Source organism: Erithacus rubecula (genome assembly GCF_903797595.1).
Source record: "Erithacus rubecula genome assembly, chromosome: 17".
NCBI lineage: Eukaryota > Metazoa > Chordata > Aves > Passeriformes > Muscicapidae > Erithacus > Erithacus rubecula.
Genome location: NC_136669.1, coordinates 7,577,675 through 7,597,188, shown reverse-complemented (window position 1 = coordinate 7,597,188; position 19,514 = coordinate 7,577,675). Strand labels below are relative to the sequence as shown.

General features: G+C 52.5%; 1 protein-coding gene across 1 annotated transcript in view; it reads left to right on the top strand.

Moving 5' to 3' along the window:
• The window catches only part of HS3ST6 (heparan sulfate-glucosamine 3-sulfotransferase 6), a 33,852-nt gene extending 14,595 nt beyond the window's left edge, over positions 1-19,257 (top strand). The window contains exon 2 of the mRNA XM_079320615.1: positions 17,909-19,257. Within this exon, the coding sequence (XP_079176741.1) occupies positions 17,909-18,527 (619 nt within the window). The 3' untranslated portion in view covers positions 18,528-19,257. The remainder of the gene's footprint in view (positions 1-17,908) is intronic.
• Positions 19,258-19,514: the final 257 nt, after the last annotated feature.

The window sequence follows — 19,514 nt, the reverse complement described above, 5'->3', positions numbered from 1 at the left end:
ACCACACAGAGGGGGAGGCTGGACATGAAATCAGGGAATTCCAGACTGGTTTGGTTGGAAGGGACCTTAAAGATCATCCAGTTCCAATCCCAGCACCTCCCACTATCCCAGGGTGCTCCAAGCCCTGGCCTTGGACACTTCCAGGGACCCAGGGGCAGCCACAGCTTCCCTGGGAATTCCATCCCTGTCCCTCCCCACCCTCCCAGCCAGGAATTCCTTCCCAAAATCCCACCCAAATCTCCCCTTTTCCAAAGTGAAGCCATTCCCTGTGTCCTGTCCCTCCACCCTTGTCCCCAGTCCCTCTCCAGCTCTCCTGGATCCCTTCAGGCTCTCTGCAGCTTTCCCTTCTCCAGGCTGAAAAAGGGGATTTGTGGTTTAAGGGAAATTTAAAAATTGTATTTTTTAGGTGATCTTTATGTTTAAAAATCCAACCAAAAGTACCTATGAGAGGAAAGGCATGGTAGAAGCAGAAATTGCTGTTTCATCAAGCTGGAAATCCTAAATAATCCAAAACTAACCCAGACTGCAGGTTTGGAAGTTGCTTTCTTTCCTTGTATGAGAATAGAGAGAAAAAAAAAAATCAAACTTGTGTATAAACCCTGTTGCAAGGAAATGAATTGCAAATAAGAAAAACAAATTTGAGTTAATTCCTCTTTTCCAAGCAGGGCTCCATTCAGTGTTTTGGGAGTCAGGGGATTTAGGGATCTGGAGATAGCGTCAGTGTTTTTGGGTAACAAGTACAAACTGTAGCAGCTTTTAAGGCTTCAGAAGCTGTTTCTGATTAGGATCTTTTCTTTTGACAACTTTTTTTCTTTTCAAGAAAAAAAAAAGGAGGGGGGAGGAGGAAAGGGCTTTTTGTAACACAGTTGGGTTAGAGATGAGGGAAAATCTGTTTGAAATATGCAGGGACCTGAAAGCAAATCTTGAGTGAATAATAAGTTTAACTGACCTTAAAATATCCCATTGCCATGAGGGATTTGAGAGTAATACTTCAAATGGATTTTTGATGAGGCTCTGCAGGCTGTGGGGAATTGAATATTTTTACCCAACACGTTTTCTGATCTAAATTTTCACAATAACTAGGGGGAAAAAAAACTATTTGGGAGCTCCTAAAGAAGGGTTGGGGTTGTGTGTTTTACTCTAAAGCTGCTGCTGTGCAGGGAAAAAAAACAATTTGCTGCAAGGTCACTTTTATTCCCCGATATTTAAATTTATTCCTGGGGCAAATTCCTCCTGGCTGCCTGTGTGGAGTCTTTGGGGGGATCCAGTGGAGGATTATCCTGCTGCCCACTGGCACAGTGTGTGTGTCCCAAGCCTGGGACCCTGCTGTGGTGTCACTGTCCCCAGGATTCCCAGGATCCCTGATGGGCAAACACCCCTGGGAGAAACCCCAAATAAAATAGAATCCAGCAGCACTTCCTGGGCTGTCCTGCTGCCTGTCCATCCATCCATCCATCCATCCATCCACCATCCATCCATCCATCATCCATCCATCCATCCACCCATCCATCCATCCATCCATCCATCCATCCATCCATCCATCCATCCATCCATCCACCATCCATCCATCCATCCACCCATCCATCCATCCATCCATCCATCCATCCATCCATCCATCCACCATCCATCCATCCATCCATCACCCATCCATCCATCCACCATCCATCCATCCACCCATCCATCCATCCATCCATCCATCCATCCATCCATCCATCCATCCATCCATCCATCCATCCATCCACCCACCATCCATCCACCATCCATCCATCCATCCATCCACCATCCATCCATCCATCCATCATCCATCCATCCATCCATCCATCCATCCATCCATCCATCCATCATCCATCCATCCATCCACCATCCATCCATCCATCCATCCATCCACCATCCATCCATCCATCCACCATCCATCCATCCACCCATCCATCCATCCACCATCCATCCATCCATCCATCCATCCATCCACCATCCATCCATCCATCATCCATCCATCCATCCACCATCCATCCATCTATCATCCATCCATCCACCATCCATCCATCCATCCACCATCCATCCATCCACCCATCCATCCATCCACCATCCATCCATCCATCCATCCATCATCCATCCATCCACCATCCATCCATCCATCCATCATCCATCCATCCATCATCCATCCATCCATCCACCATCCATCCATCTATCATCCATCCATCCACCATCCATCCATCCATCCATCCATCCATCCATCCATCCATCCATCCATCCATCCATCCATCCATCATCCATCCATAGGGGACAATTCCACCCTAAAGGACAGAGGGATGTCCCCAGGGGTGTGGGGCTCTGCCAAGGGCTCCATTCCTTCCCCCCATCCTGCAGCACAAAGTGGAATTGTGTCAAGACTCAGGCTGTGCCAGGGGAGGTTTAGGTGGGATTTTAGGAAAAAATTCCTTCCTGGAAATGCTGCTCAGCCCTGGCTCAGCTGCCCAGGGCAGGGGTGGGGTCTCATCCCTGGAGGGAGCTGAAGCCATGTGTATGTGGCACTTGGGGACAAGGGGCAATGGCTTTGGGGTTGCATTTGTGCTACAGGAGAGCAGTGAAAAGGATAATGTAACAGTTCTTCATGTAATGGAGAAGCAAAATTGAGCTTCATTTAAAGAAACACTACACTTATATAGGGTAGTTTGTGCAAAACAGAATAGAAAAGGCTCGTTGGTCTAGAGGCAACACCTCTTTGAAAACACTCCTTCTGCAAAACATCACATCTTTAACACACCCTGCAGGTGTTTAATCATTGCTATAATTTCATTTCCTTGAGCAGCCTGAGAAATCCAAGGCTCCAGGCTGCTTTTTCCCTGGTTCCCAGCAGTATCCAACGACAGCTTTGGCAGTGCAGGGGATGGCTTGGATTGATTTGGGATCACAGCAATTCTGTCATCCCAGCTCATGCCCTGCACCGGCATTCTGATCCCAAGGCTTTCCTGGATCATTTTTAGGGGGAAATTTGGAGCCACAGGACACCTGAGTGCAGTTCCCACCTTCCAGCCTCCCTTCCCAGTGCTGGAATGGGGGGAGCAGAGTCCAAAACTGGGAGAATCCGGGATCATCCCAGCAGGTTCCCCAGGGATGAGGATGGGGACACTGCAGGAGATGTACCACGGGTGGGGGGGCTGCCACTAGCAGCGGGAGGATTTGGGAAATGCTCCTGCCAGCCCTGACCATCCTACCCTGCAGGGCTCCAGCAGCAAACAAGCCCCCAGTGTCCTGCAGCCCCTCCGTGGCAGGAACGCCTCCTGGCCCCCTGCCTCTCCACACCTCCAAACAGCCACGGATCTTCCTTCCCTTGCATTCAAACAGAGGAAAAAAAGGGAAAATTGTGGTCCTGCAGCAGCTGCTGGGCTTGGGAAGATCCCTCCTCTTCACATCCCGGGGACACAGAGCACATGAGGGTCCTGCTTGGGCACTGCCTCGGCTTCCTGGGAGTGGCAATCCCACAGAAGTGTGGGATCATTGATCCCATTGACCCCACAGAAGTGTGGGATCATTGTCTTGATCCTGGCTGGGGTGGGATTGGCTCTGGGAATCCATAGAATCATAGACTCATGGAAAGGTTTGGGTCAAAGGGACTTAAAGCCCACCCAGTGCCACCCCTGCCATGGCAGGAACACCTCCCACATTCCAGGCTGCTCCAAACCCTGTCCAACCTGGCCTGGGACACTTGCAGGGATCCAGGGCAGGCACAGGGAGCTGTTTTTTAGGGGATATTTTTAGGGTGTTACCAGACACCCAAACTGTGCTGCTGTTCCTGAATCCATGGCTGTGATATCCATGATATCCTCAGCAAAGGCTGTTCCTGAAGCTGCTGCAGCCTTTGAATCCCTTGGAGTTTCCAGTCCTTTGAATCCCTTGGAATCACCGAGGTTGGAAAAACCCTCTGAGATCACTGAGTCCAATCTCCCCCAGCCCTGCCAGGATCACCCTTTATGTCCCCAAGTGCCACATCCTCAGAACTTTTCAATCCCTGCAGGGTTCCATGAAGGAATTTTCCCTTCAGCCTGTCAGGCTGGCTCCAGCCTTGGCTCCCTGATTCCTTGGGCTCTGCTGCCCAAAGGGGCTGCCCAGGGATGCTGGGATCAATGTTCCCATCAGCTCAGGCCCCCATCCATCATCCCTCTGCTCATCCATCACAGCCTGAAGTGTTGAGTTAAGGATGGAGTGGGAGATGGGGAATGGGTTCAGCCTCCTGGCTGCTGGAATTGCTGGAATTTTGGTTCACCAAACCACTCCCAGTGCTGTAGAAATAAAAAAGTGAGTGTCCATGGTCCTGTGCTGAGCTCAGGGGAGTGAGGAGCCCTTGAGAACATGGATTTTCCCAATCCTGGGGTATTTTCCTCATTGGGAACATGGATTTGCCTGATCCTGGGGTATTTTCCTCATTGGGAACATGGATTTCCTGATCCCAAGGTGTATTCCTCATTAGGAACACAGATTTCCTGGTCCTGGGGTGTTTTCTTCATTGGGAATATGGATTTGGTTGATTTTGGGGCGTTTTCCTCATTGGGAACATGGATTTTGCCAATCCCAGGGTGTTTTCCTCACTGGGAAGAGCTCACACCTGAGGCTGGGATGTGCTGGGACACTTTCTCATTGTTTCCCCTGTGGAAAAGGCAGAGTGGAGACAAACCAGCAGAGTCCCTGGAGACTGGCTGTTCCCTGGGATGTGGATTGGGATTTGGGATGGATACCTGATGTCCCAGAGCTGGCAGAGCCCAGTCCTGGCTCCAGGGAGGATTCTCCTGCTGGGGAACAGATCAGGATGGGGGACAGGGACACCCTAAAGGGTGTTTTGGGAAGGGTATTGAGGTCTGTCCAAATTCCAGAGCAGATTTAGGTGCAGAGTTTCATTCTCTCCCCTCCACAAACCTTCCTGCACAGACACCTGGTACTGACTGGGAGCTGGAGAGCCTGAACTGGTGGGACTGGTGTGGACTGGGCTGTGCTGGAGCTGCCTTCCCCTGAGCCATGGGCAGTGCTCGGGGTCCTGGCCACCACTCAGCTGCAGCTGTCCATGGAAATGTGCAGAAATTCCTGGTTTTGATCCTTGTCCTCCACCAGCTCTGGCTGGAATGGGCTGGTGGGATCTGACAGGGCAGACAGCTGGACAGACAGACAGACAGACAGCGTGTGATTGCCCAAGCCACACTTCCTTAGGAAACCAGGCTAAGAATAAGCAAAATCCAGTTGTTTCCCACAAATAGCTCCAGTTGCCACAAACTGCAGCTTTTCCAGTGGAAAAGAAAAAAAAAAAAAAAAAAAAGGAAAAAAAAAAAGCTGTTTTGTAAGAGAATTCCCAGTTGTTCTGCAGGAGAGAGGGAGGGAGGGAGCAGTGACAGGATGGATGGAACCCCCACCTCCATCACCTGGGGCTCCCCCAGAGCTCTGGGAGCTGCAGGAACATCAATGTCCTGGAATTCCAGAGTGCTTTGGGGTGGAGGGACCTTAAAGCCCATCCAGTGCCACCCCTGCCAAGGACAGGGACACCTTCCACTGTCCCAGGCTGCTCCAAACCCTGTCCAGCCTCTTCTGGGACATTCCTGTGCCTTCCCAACACCTCCACAAATTCTTTTTCCACAGCTGGAGGAACATCTTTCCTTTTTTTATTCAGCAAAGTGCGTAATCCACCCCTGGCTCCCTCCTGGTGGGAGATTTCCTTCTCCTGGGGACCAGCTGAGCCTGGTGTGAGGGGGAGGGGGCTCCCAGCAGCATCCTCAGCATTCCCAAGCCTTGGCTGGATTTTTGGGGCTTTTCCCTCACCTCTGGAGGCAGCAGTTGTGGGGTTCTGTGTGGGGGGCTGCAGGAAAGCCCTGGGAGTGGCAGAGCAGGTTGGTGGAGAGCAGAAACATTTCCTCCATGCCAGGGCTCCTCTCCCAGTTCCCTTCTCCTGGCTCCTGCCATGGGATGGGATGGCACAGAGAAGTTAGGGAATGATGGCTTCCAGCCCTGCCATGCTGTGGGCAGAGCTCCTCGCCAGGAAACAAGGCTTTTTCTGATAGTAAAAAAAAAAAGAGCTAAATTTGTTTCCCATCTTCCCTCAGGCTGGATTACAAATTTGACACAGATGGGGAATGGGGAATCTTTGTTGTTTCTGTGGAAAACTGGACACATTTTCTTTTCCATCCCAATGAGAGCATCAGGCCCGAGACAAACACCAAAAAATCCCAGTCCTGGGATTTTGGAGAGGGGGCACAGATGAGCTCCTGGAGCCATCCTGAGCTGGAGCTCGTGTGGGATGTGTCTGTGGAGAGCCAGAACCTGCTCTGGGGGGACACAGCAGCTGAGTGTGGAGATGTGGCCAGGACAGGGGGTTAGGGACATTTTCCCTGTGAGCCCCCAGAGGGGAGGAGGAGACTCTGAGCTGGGGGATGCAGGGATTTGTCTGATGGATGCTGGGGAGGGGGACAAGGGGATGGTTTGTTCTCACCTGGGAGATTTTGGAAACCCAAAATCTTTCTGTTTTGAGATGCAGTTGTGTCTCCTTGCCCTGCTCAGCCTGGGAAGGTGGCAGTGAGGGCTGGGCACTCCTGGCTCCATCCCTGTGTCCTTGCAGGTGATTCCTCCAGGGCTCAGGGTTGTCACTTTTGGATAAATGAACCTGGGGCCAAGCTGGGGCTCTGCAGAGCTGCTGCCACTTCCAAGCCATCAGGTTCCTGCCAGGACCTGGCAGCAGCAGCCCCTCCATCACCTGTCCAAGCTGTCAAAGGCATTGCAGCAACCCTGGGGAAAGGAAATGCCAGGATCCTGTGTGCCTGGGCACCAGGGCTCTGCCACTGCTGCCTCAGCACATTTCAGCCCCTCCTGCCATGTGCAGCTGTGACATTGCTGTCCCCAACCCCCTCCTGTCCTGCCCTGAGTGCCCACGGGGTCTGTGGGACATCTGTTCCCTGCCCTGGACCCCACAGCCCCCCGAGGGTCCCTGTGCCCAGCCAAGAGAGGGGCTGCAGGTGATGCCACTCCTCTGCCAGCCCTGGAGCCCACAGGGGTTTGTCTGAGCTCAGGAAATTGCCCTGAGATGGAGCTTCCCTCCCTCAGGCCAAATCCCACAGCTCCAGCATGGCTTTGGGGTGCTCTGGAGCTGGTGCTGGTCACACAGAGCCAGACATGTGGTGAGGGCACTGCTGGCTCTGTCCCCTCTCCTGTCCCCCTGGGGCATCTCCTGCTCAGACCCTGTGGCTGGGGGTCCAGAGCTGCAGGGGATGGGTGCTGGGATGCACAGGGTGTCCCCAAACAGGGGTTTGGCACAGGGTGTCCCCAAACAGGGTTTTGGTGCTGGAGGGCATGGGGTGTCCCCAAACAGAGAATGCTCCTGGCAGGATGGAATGGAGGGAAGGGGACCAGGGCAGAACGAGGCACTGGCTCAGTTTGGGGGTTTGGGGTGGGTGGTGAGGGGGATCCCCTTCACGGGGGGATTGAGGTGCAGAGTCACTGCTGATCTCAGTGCACCCAAATTCCTTTGTGGATCTGGCCAAGAGAGCTTAAATCTGTTCCTGGAGCTGGTGCTGATGGATCCCCAGGGCTCCTGTGGCAGCCCTGGTTGATGTTTGCTGAGGTAGAAATGAGGCAGTTTTGGAAGCCCTTCAGAACAGCTCGTGCTTGGTTTGAAGCTGAAGTTTCACTCAGGATTTCAAGCAGGATTTGGTGTATGTTCAGCAGGGCAGAGCCAGACTGGGAAAGTGTTTTTGGAGAAGCTTCCAGGAGATGTAGGCATGGACCAGCTCATGGAGGTGGGGGAAGTGCAGGGGATGGGATCCCCCTCACACCTATGATTTCTTAGCATCAGATCCTGCCATGATTAATTGCTTCCCAATATCTGAACCTTAGTGATGCCAGCGGGACCTTGTGGCCTGGCACATGTTGTCCAAGCCCAGAAAGTAAAAAGTGCTTGATTTTGTCCTTTTGAAAGAGGAGAAACTGGATGAATGACTTTAAAAGGTTGGGATGGGTCACATTAGGAATGGTGAGGCTGGGGGCATCTTTTCTATTCCCTGAAAGTTGTTGAGGAGTCTCTCCCTGCTCGCCCTGGCTGTGCAGGAGGAGGGTGAGGAGCAGGACGAGGAGGACAGCCAGGGACAGCCAGGGGACAGCAGGGGACAGCCCAGGGTGGCCTTGGAGTGACCATCTGGAGAGCCTGGCTGTCCCTTCCCCGTGGCTCCGCAGGGTCCGGGGCCGCCCCATACTGAGATCAAATAAACACAAATACCCTGAAATTATTCATGGCTCTGGGGACTTGTCTGATGCCTCGTCAGCAGCTGCTGATCAAATCAGGGCAGCTGTCAATTGGCCAGCTCTGGCAGACATGTGTGGATTATTCCTCCTCCTCCTCCTTCCCTTCCTTCCTCCCTTCCTTCCTCCCTCCTGGGCTCCCGCTGCTCCCGCACCTGCGGCAGGACGGGCAGGACGGGCAGGATGGGCAGGAATTCTGGGGGTGTCCCTCGCCTGCACCCCGGGATTTGGGACAGCAGAGAGGGGATGCGGGTCCTGCCACCCGCGCTGTGCCCTGGTTAATTAGGCTGCGCTAATTAGCTGAGAGCCTGTGGCTCTGCGGTGCCCCGGGGCTGGGAGTGCCTCCCCTGGGAGGTGGCAGCAAGGGATGGATGCACTTGGAGCGGTGACAGGACAAGGGTGAATGGCTTCACAGGGACAGGCAGGACTGGGATATTGGGAATAAATCCATGGCACGGATTCCCAGAGAAGCTGTGGCTGCCCGTGTGGCTGCTGAGCAAAAAGGATGTAACAATACTTCCCTCAGGCAGAATAGAAGCAAAAAAACCCCTTTATTAAAGAATCAAACTTTTATAGACTAGATCTTGGTAAGGATAGAGGTGATTCCATTGGTGCAAGGCAGGTGACACCCCTGGTTAACACTCTTTCACCAACACATCACATCTCTCACACACCCTGCAGGTGCATAATCTCTATTATTAATTATTTCTCTTATGTTTTCTTTGAGCAGCTTGAGAAAATCCAAGGCTGCTTTTCCCCTGGCTTTCACCAGTATCCACAGCCCCTGGATCCCTGGAAGTGTCCTGAAAGTGTCCAGGACAGTGGAAAGGGTCCCTTCCTTTTCCTTCTGCTCAGCCAAGCATCAGGGAGTGAATTCTTATTTCTGCTTCCATGTAACTGTAAACCTGAAAACTCCGAGAATTTTTGTGACTTTTTTATGCTTTTCCTGTGCTCTCCTCCGTCAAGGTGGGAAACCAGGCAGGACCAGCCTGTTGCTGTGAGGGGATAATTTAGTGAGAACTAATGAGTGGAAATTTTAAGTTTGTAATTGAAAACAAGGGCTTTAGCCACAGTGGTCTCAGGGATTTTTATTCTGATTTTTTTTTAAAAGAAACCTTGGGATAGTCAAGGTTAGTGAGGTCCCCTTCCCTCCTCAGCAGCTCCAAATGCAATTTTTCCTTATTTATTGGTGCTCCCAAGGATCCCAGTTCCCAGGGGGATAAAATCTGTCACCAGTGTCTGCAGGGCAGGTTCAGAGGAGGGTAATTTGTGTTTCCCCCTGCTCAGACAGCGGGTCAGGTCATAAAGCAGCAGATCCACGGGGAGGGGAGAGGCTGTTTAAAGCTGCCCGTGCTGAAAGGTGCAATAATCCGCCGGATTACTTTCCGGGGGAGTTGCAGGAAAATTTACTGCCTTGGAAAGGGATTATCCCAGCGCCGCTGCCAGCGGATTTCTTCCCTTTCTTTCCTAAGAGGAAGGAAGTTTTTCATTGAATTCCTGCTGCTCCCCGCAGCTCTCACGGCTCGAAAGGGAAGAATTCATCCCGACCGGATTTTATCCCGATCCCCCCGCTCGGGTGAGAGAGGGAAACCGGAGCCTGGCTTGGAATTCGGATGGAGTTTGCAGCACTTCAGTGCACAGGAGTCGGGTTTGCTCCAGAGGGACAGAACAGGAGGAGGAATAAAGAGGAGAAAGGATAACTAGGAGGAGGGATAAAACAGGGTGAGAGATAACCAGGAGAAGGAATAAAGAGAAGAAGTGATAATCAGGAGAATGAATAACCAGGAGGAGGAATAAAGAAAAGAAGGGTTAACTTGGAGGAGGGATAACCAGGAGAAGAGATAAAGAGAAGGGTTAAAACAGGATGAAGAATAACCAGGAGGAAGAATATCAAGAAGAGAAGGGATAACCAGGACAAGGAATAACCAGGAGGAGGAATAAGAATTAGGAGGAATAAAGAGAAGAAGGGATAACCAGGAAGAAGAATAAAAGGGAGAAGGGATAACTAGAATGAGAGATTAAGAGGAGGAGAGGAGGGATAACCAGGAGGAAGAATAACCAAGATGAGGAATAATCAGGAGAAGGAATAAGCATGAGGAGGAATAAAGAGGAGATAACCAGGAGAAGGGGTAAAGAGAAGAAGGGATAACCAGGAGGAGGTAAAACTAAGATGAGGAATATCCAGGAGAAGGAATAAGCATGAGGAGGAATAACCAGAAGAGATAACCAGGAAGAGGAATAAAGAGGAGGAAGAATAAAGAGAAAGGATAACCAGGAGGAGGAAGAAAGAGGAGTGGGGATAACAGGAGGGATAAATCCTCCCCGGTGCAGCTCCTGCTGCAGGAACAGCCTTTGCACCGCCAGCCACGAGGGCTCCAACCCCGAGCATCCCCTCCCGAGAGCGGGGACCAAACCCAAGAGCTCCATCCCCCATCCCCAGCAGAGCCCCGAGCTGGAGCAGCTTCCCAGGCTGGAGCTCAGGGCTGCTCCTGCCCCGAGCTCCGAGTGCTCCAGCAGAGCCCGGCGGGGGCGTTCGGGGGGGTTGGTTTTGCTTGATTTCCTTCCCCTGGAAGGCAGGAGCGGGGGCTGGGGCGGCCAAGCCCTTTAATTGTGTGCAATGAAGGCTGACAGTGCCGAGGCACAGCCTTTAAAAGGGGTACTGAACCTTTAATTCCTGAATAAATCATCTCCAGTCTGTTGCTCCTTCATCTGCAAGCTGTTTGAGCGGGACGCACGGGCACTGCTGGGAAGGGTCATTTGGAGATCAGAGCCCTCGGCTGACCCGGGTCACAGGCAGGACACCTGCCACAGGCTGTCCCCTCCGGGAATCAAAGGGGACCAGGACAGGACATTCCTAATTGCTGCCACGCCGAGGGGCTCCGTTCCGGAGGGATGGAGAGCTGGGAGTGCCCCCCTGGCAGCCCTGGCCTCAGGCACATGCCTGCCCCCATTTTCTGAAAGGTTTTTGGGGATTCAGTGCCCCACCACACTGGGTATCTTCCAGCCCCCATTTTCTGGGTGGTTTTTGGGAATTCAGTGCCCCACTATGGCTAGCCATCTTCCAGAACCCATTTTTTGAGGAGTTTTTGGAGATTCAGTGCCTCACTACAGCTGGGCACATTCCAGCCCCCATTTTCTGAAATATTTTTGGGGATTCAGTGCCCAATCATGGTTAAACACATTCCAGCTCCCATTTTCTGACGGGTTTTTGGAGATTCAGTGCCCTGTCATGATTGAGCATCTTCCAGCCCCATTTTCTGAGGGGTTTTTGGGGTTTCAGTGCCCCAATATGTTTGAGCACATTCCAGCCCCCATTTTCTGCCATTTTTGGGGATTCACAGGGCTGTTCTATTTCCCACCTGTTTTCACCCAAGCAATGCCTCCAGCTGCGTTTTCACTCACAGTTATTCAAAATCCATCAGGGAGGAAGGAGTCCCTGGGTGCCCTTTTTGGATCCCATCAGGGAGGAGAAGTCCCTGGGTGCTCCAGGATTGCAGCCACATGGGCAGGATGGCCACAGAAATTCTGGAAATGCAATGGAAATTCTGGGTTGTGGGAACTGAAGTGGGATAGGGGGGGACACGGTCCCTTTCCACACCTTCCTACCAGGAAATCTGGGGTACCAGGGGGTGTGGGAGACTTTCAGGACGGGAAGAGCAGCTGTGTTTGGCAGCCCTGGTTCCTGTGGGGGTTAAACTGAGTGTTGGTGACTCTGAGAGGTGCCATTAGAAATGCAAATGTTGGCTCCAGCTTCTCCCCTTGTCTCCACATCTCCCTACCTGGATGGCACTTCCAACCCAAACTCTGCGGTCCCCAGCCCTTCCCAGACCCCAGGGCTGCCTCCCCCTGCTCTGCAGCCCCTCGGGGAGGGTATGGGGGCTCAGAGTCCAGCCCTGGCACAATCCACACATTTTCCTCTTCCTCTGAGACTCTTTATCCGCCTGAATCCCAACCCAGCGATCCCATTTCCCCCACGGTGTGGTGGTGGGAGAGCTCCGGGCTCCTTTGTGCGGGCTGGAGACCCCCCAGCCGTGGCTCTCTATGGGGCGAGGGGAAAATTTGGAGCTTCTGGGGGGCAGGAGGAGCCCCTGGAGATGCTCCAGCTGGGAGCACGACCCGCCAAACTCCCTCCTGTTTCATGTATCAAACTGTAATTAGGAGCAAAGGGCAGAGGGGTGCAAAGGAGCATTAATAAATTATCTGCCTGCTTGTTAATTGACGTGTCTCAGTCTGCCCGTGGTGGAGCCCAGGGCTTGGCTCCCCTTGCAGGCGCATCGCAGCCTTGTTACTGCCCTCATCAGCATATTCAGCTCTCCCTGCTTAAAGCCAATTAGCTCCCGGCCAGGCCTGATTGGGAAGCCGCGGCCTCATTTGCATATTTTTGAATTGGTGAAAGAATCAAAAATAATGGAGGCAGCTCGGGGATGGGGAGCGCTGGGGGGGCTCTGCCGGCTGGGGGGCACTGGCAGGACCTGCTGGGGAAGGGAGGGGGAACAGCTCGGTAATTAGGATCAAAAGGAACGGGGGCTAATTTGGTCCCGGGCGGCTTGGGGAGTTCATCCCTCCCAGTTCATCTTTCCCTGCTCATCCTTCCCAATTCATCCCTCCCAGCTCATCCTTCTCAGCTCAGCCTTCCTAGTTCATCCCTCCCAGTTCAGCCCAGTTCTGGGTGAGCGTGGCTGCCACTCCTTTTGGAGGGAACAGGGCTCTGCCATGTCCCCCAGCAGTGGCAATCAGGGGTACAGGGCTGGATCTGCCCCTCCCAACATCCCATTATCCCATCCCATCCCATCCCATCCCATCCCATCCCATCCCATCCCATCCCATCCCATCCCATCCCATCCCATCCCATCCCATCCCATCCCTCTCCCACCTTTTCCCCCCGGCCCAGGTGCTGCTATTTGAGCTGCCTGCAAGGAAAAGCTCTATCTGCGACTTTCCAGAGCTGGTTCCAGTTTGACAACTCCAGAGCTGCGGTGGGGGCACAAAGGCAGCCTTGTCCCCAGGGCAGCCTCGTCCCGTCCCGAGCTGCGATAAGCCCTGCGATAAGCCGTGATTCATATGCAGATCCGAGTGGTACCGGGTGTCTGCAGCCGCACGAGAAACCTGTCCCGAGCCCTGGCTCCTCTCCCGGTTCCAAACTATTTTACATTTACACAAAACCGGTTCTGTCCCCCTCCCCGAGCCCTGTCCCGGCTGCCTGTCACCCTGCCCACGGTAAGGGGGTGTCCCCTGGGGCTGTGGGGTGTCCCCTGCCCTGCCTGGGGCTGGCAGAGCTGTCTGGTTTTGTCCCCAGAGTCCCCAGGTCCATCTCAGTGCCTTGACAGAGTGACTTTCTTTGCCCTGCAGAAAGATTTCAGCCTCCCCGGCAGAAATCCCTGCCTTTCACTCTTTTTGTCCGGGCTTTTTTGTCAGGGCTCATTTTTTAAAAATAGTGATGGAGAGGAGGTTCTTTTCCTCTTTTTTTTCTTTTTGGTGGTGACATTGAACCTGTAAGCACTGATCCCATAGCACCCATCCCCCTGATCCTGTATCACCCATCACCCTGATCCCATAACACAAATCACCCTGTTTCTGTGTCACCCATCCCCCTGACCCCACAACACCCATCACCCTGATCCTATGTCACCCATCACCCTGATCCTGTGTCACCCATCACCCTGATCCCATAACACAAATCACCCTGATTCTGTGTCACCCATCCCCCTGACCCCACAGCACCCATCATTTCCCCCTGTGGCTGATCTGGGGTTTGGGCTCCCCCATCTCACTCCCAGCACTGACTGGGGCTGTCTCCATTTGAAAGTTTCTGCCTGGAGTTCCAAGGGATGAACTGGAGGCAGAGCCTGTCCTGCTCTCCTGCTTTGGGCTGGGATAGAGTTAATTTTCTTCCTGGAGTTGCTGTGGGTGATAACTCAGGGATGCTTTGGGCTGGAGACTCATTTATCTCCTGAAAGTGCATCCCCTGATCTCTCAGCTCGGTGCTGGGAGGAGTTCTGCTCCAAAAATCATCAGGAATCATGAACCAATTAACTCTGGAAAGTTATGTTGGCCCAGTTTTTGAAGTCTGCTTTGATTCCCTGCCTGCTGTGGCTGTTAATCACTATTTAATGCAGCTTTCTGCATTTTTATCATCATTTTATCGCTGGAATTTATTGTGTGTTACCTTAACCGAGGAAGCATTTTCATGTGTTGAAGTCTCCACACAGAAAACCCCTGTTCTGATGCCTCTCCAGTGCCAGTTGTTTTATTAATTAAAAACAAAAATTTATCAGCTTAATAGAGAGGTAAAGGGGTTTTATTCCTCCTCCTGGGCACAGAGTCTCCTCTGGAAATCCCAATTCCTCCCAAGGCTCCCCCACTGCCCTGTCCTGTACCTGCAGGCACTGCTTGGCATTCCCACGGTGCCCTCTTAAGGTCAATAAGAATTAATGTAAATTTAATTAAAGTTCCTAATGTTTGGGCTAAAGTAGAGCACAACAAAGCTGGCTCTGCTCTTTGCCAGTTTAAGCCAGATCTGGAGGGAGCTGGGTGTTATCAATAATTAACCAGGGTAATTTAGGGGAAGTATTAGGGCGTTAATGAAAATGTGAAATGCATAATTATCCTGTGAGGAGCTGGAAGTGCTGGGGCTGCTGAGGAAGAGGAGGAGTTGTACAATTAATGTTTGGAATCTGCTGTTCCCAAAGGGATCCTGGGATGTCCCTGGGATGGGAGGACCCTGCACCCCAAAACAACCACAGGAGCTGCTGCCCCGGCTGGGAGGCTTTAATTAAAACTTCTGTTAATTGCATTGCAGTTAAGCTGTGGTTGCCCTGATGTCCCTCTGCAGGAGGAAGGGAGGGATAAGAGAGGTTTTCCAGAAGGGCTGTGCCTGCCCCATCCTTGGAGGTGTCCAGGGCCAGCTGTGCTTGACGTGGACTCTCCAGGGTCTCCAGAGTTTGCTGTTGGTAATAAAATAATTTATTGCCCACCGAGGAGCAGGACTCAGCCCTGGTTGGGGTGGGGTGAGGATGAGGAAGGAGCTCAGAAATCCTGGAGGCATCCAGGGAAACACTGCAGGGATGCCTCAGGAAGCTGCCAAGAGGAGCTGGTGAAGCAGGATGGAAAATCCTGCATTTTCTGACTGGGATGAAAGTGAAGGATGCTTGGCTGGCCGGGAAGGTGGAGGAGCAGGAGGGTGGAGCTGTGGTGTGATCCCAGTGAATCCTGATCTCTTGGGCTTTCCTTGGCTCTGGACCAGCACAGGGAGGGGACAGGGATGGGTCTAATCCCTGCTTGGGAAGGTGATTCCCAGCAAGAATTAGAAGGGGATTCCCAGCAGCTCTGCCAGGCAGCCTCTGGTAAATGCAGTTATTTGGGGTGAGGGGGGGAAAAGAGCTGGAAAAGATGGGAAAAGCACCCGTGGGATTCATGGATCCTTGAGGGGAATCCCACCGGTGCCAAACAGAGGGGCTGAGCTGCCAGGTGAGGACACAGGAATTGGCTCTAAAAACGCTGGCACTGTGCAAAAATTATAATAAAAGTGTGTGGGGGAAAAGCCACAAATGGCTTCTGCTTCTTGTTTGGGGGAGGGAGCTGTGGGGGCCCAGCTCACAAATGCTTTTAATAAAGTGTTCCTTCCTGAGTCCAGGGGAAAAATCCCAGAAACCTCAAGCTTTTCCCATTACATAAGGAGCAGATGCTGCCGGGCAGAGCCGTGACTCCCCCAGCACAGCCCTGTCCCTGTCCCCAGCCGCCGTGGGGACCCGGATCCCTGCCAGGAACAGCCCCAGCAGCGGGATGGAATTCCCAGAGAAGCTGTGGCTGCCCTGGCAGTGTCCAAGGTCAGCTTGGATGGGGCTTGGAGCACTCTGGGATGGTGAAAAATGTCCCTGCTCAAGGCGGGGGTGGCACTGGATGCATCCCAAACATCCCAGGATTTTGTGATTCTTGCTGGAGGTGGGAGAGGAGGATGTGGAGGGCAGCGGGGCAGGTGCCTGTGCTGGTGGCAGGGAGGACCCGTTCTGTCACACGGGGTGACACGGCTGGGTAATTTCTGCGGCAATTAATGCCTCATTAAAGTGCACGAGGGAACAATCAGAGCAGTGAATTTTACCCAGCACAATGGCTGGGCCCTCAGGGTTTTTTCTGCCTTTCTTTTGAAAAGGAAACAGTCTTTTTCTGGCTTTAACTGCTCCCTGTCTGGAGGCAGAGGATGAGGGAGCCTCGGTGGGCATCTCCACTCCCAGCTGGAGCTTGGGCATCACCCCTGGGATGGGATTTTCCTCTGCAATCCCACGGGACGAGTTGGAATCTCCAGGACATGAAATCTGACTGGAGGCAGGGTTGAAAACCAGCCCTGTCCCAAAATGTTTGTGTTGAGATGCCAAACACCCACTGAAAGTGGAGGGAGGAGAAGGGCAGGAGGGATTTCCAGGGCTGGGAAGGATTTCCAAGGAGGAACAGCAGCCTGCAGGTGCCCTGTGGATGCTGCTGGTGAGGCAGAGTGACAGGGACAGGGACAGAGAGGATGCTGAGATGGGCAGAGAGGCAGGAGCTGGGGAAGGGTTTTGAAGATGAGGAGGTGAGCAGGGGGTGTGACAAGGTGGGGCAGGAAGGAAAGGGGAGATGTGGCCGTGCTTGGGAAGCCCCTGAGCATTTCTGGCCCGGTTTTGAGGTTTGGTCCCACCCATTGTGACCTCAGGTGGGAGCAGCCAAGCCCTGACTGTTTCCCTCTCTCCTCAGGAGCCTGATGCTGTGGGAATCCTTAAAATCAGAGGGTCTTGGGGCTCAGAGACAGAACTGCAAGGAAAGCATAAGGCACATCAGCAGAGTTCTATGAGATGTAGAAAGCAAGGACAAATAGAACAATGGTCTGTGTATTAACACTTGGTTAGAATAACTCTCTAGGCTGCAGAAAAGTATATCTAGAAAGATATTAGGAAGGTCTAAGCTTAATAATGGAGCTCTGTACATTGTATTTTAAGGCTTACAAGCAGGTATTGTATTTGAAATAAGCAAGCATTGTTTTAACCAAAGGCACGTGTACTTATAGTGGTTGGATGGAACTACTGTCAATATGCTTTTGTTATTTGTGATTGGTCAAAAAAGTTTAAAAAGTGTGCTGTAACATCATGTTCCCTGGCTGTTGCTGAGGACGTGAGCTGCTGGCATCTTCCTGCTGTCCCAACCTTGTCATGAGACTGATGCTTGGGAGGAAAGAAAAAATAATAATAATAAAGCAGCTCGAGATGGGTTCACAGTGGTCCTGTCCTGTTTTTTCCCAGGCTGAGACAGTTTCTCAGCTCTGGCCTGAGCCTTTCCCTATCAGGACAATATCTTTCTTGTAAATAGAAAGGAATTAATAAACAGATTAGCACCTGGCGCTGACTGAGGGACAGTCATGATGTACCTGACAGGAGATGTTTCCTCCTATTGTCCAATGAACTACTGCCCCGTTTGAGGCTTGCAAACTACTCTATAAATATAGTTCAGTTTTTCAATAAAATGCTTCTTTTGCTTCTCTTGCCCAAGAAGTGGCTGGTCGTTATTATTGACCGCTCTCCACGTACATCCACCCTGTCCCATTCGTGATTCTGTGTCTAAACCCGCGGCCAGCACTGAATGGGTGAGCCCTGACCTGCCCCTCTCTCCTCAGGAGCCTGATGCCACGCACCCTGGAGGGACAGATCACCATGGAGAAGACCCCCAGCTACTTTGTCACCAAGGAGGCCCCGCGGCGCATCCACAACATGTCGCGGGACACCAAGCTGATCGTGGTGGTGCGGAACCCGGTGACCAGGGCCATCTCTGACTACACACAGACCCTCTCCAAAAACCCCTCCATCCCCAGCTTCCAGGCCCTGGCCTTCAAAAACCTCAGCACGGGACTGATCGACACGAGCTGGAGCGCGGTGAGGATCGGCATCTACGCCAAGCACCTGGATAATTGGCTGCAGTACTTCCCGCTCTCCAAATTCCTCTTTGTCAGCGGGGAGAGGCTGGTCAGCGACCCAGCGGGGGAGATGGGCCGTGTCCAGGACTTCCTGGGGCTCCAGAGGGTGGTGACGGACAAACATTTCTATTTTAATGAGACCAAGGGCTTTCCCTGCCTGAAGAAGCCGGAGGGGGGGAGCAAACCTCGCTGCCTGGGGAAATCCAAAGGGCGGCCGCACCCCAAAATCGACGGGCAGGTGGTGCAGCGCCTGCGGGAGTTCTACAGACCCTTCAACATGAAGTTTTATCAGATGACAGGGCAGGATTTTGGGTGGGACTGAGCCCATACACAGGGCACGCTGCCGGGCTGGCACCTGGGCTGCCAGGACTGTGGTCCAGGGATGCTCATGGTCACTGTGGTCCAGGGATGCTCATGGTCACTGTGGTCTGGGGATACTCATGGTCACTGTGGTCCGGGGTTGCTCATGGTCACTGTGATCCAGGGGTGCTCATGGTCACTGTGCTCCAGAAATGCTCATGGTCACTGTGCTCCAGGGATACTCATGGTCACTGTGGTCCAGGGATACTCATGGTCACTGTGGTCCAGGGATGCTCATGGTCACTGTGGTCCAGATATGCCCATGGCCACCCCACCAGCACCCTCCTCCCATTGTTCTAATTTATATCGGACCTTTTCTGACAAGAAATGGACTTTCCTGGAGTAGAGATAAATATTTAAGAAATAAAACCACAGATGAGCCCTCTTTCCTCCCTGAGCAGATTAAATATTCTTCCATATAAACCTTGGTGATCTCCATGAACTGGGAGTGTTCTGGGTGGCAGGTGGGAGCGTGAGTTTGTGTGCATGGGGATCATGGATCCACCATCCCAAATAAAACCTTTGGAAACCTCTGGGACAGGCAGGACTGGGGCTTTGCTGAGCCAGGTTCTGGGGGTGACACAGTCCCTGGTGGCCAGGGGCTGGCTGGGCAGCAAGCCCCAAATCTGGGAGATGTTCTGTAAATGGAAAAGGATTCCCAGCTGAGGAAAAAAAAAAAAAAAAAAAATAAACAGGAGCAGTTCTGAATAAATGCCAGGCCTAGGGAGGAGGAGTTGTGGATCACCTTGCCATGTTCCCAGCTTGAAGAGCAAGGCCTTTCTAACCCTCAGGAGGAAAATTGCAGCTTCTCCACAATTTACCCAAACTCTCCCCTTTCAGTTCAATAATCTCAGTAGTTTTTCAAACCTGCAGCCATCGAGGGTCATCACGGGAGGCTGCAGAAATTACTTTAATCTCTACTAACTAGTTTCCCTTAATTAAAGATGAG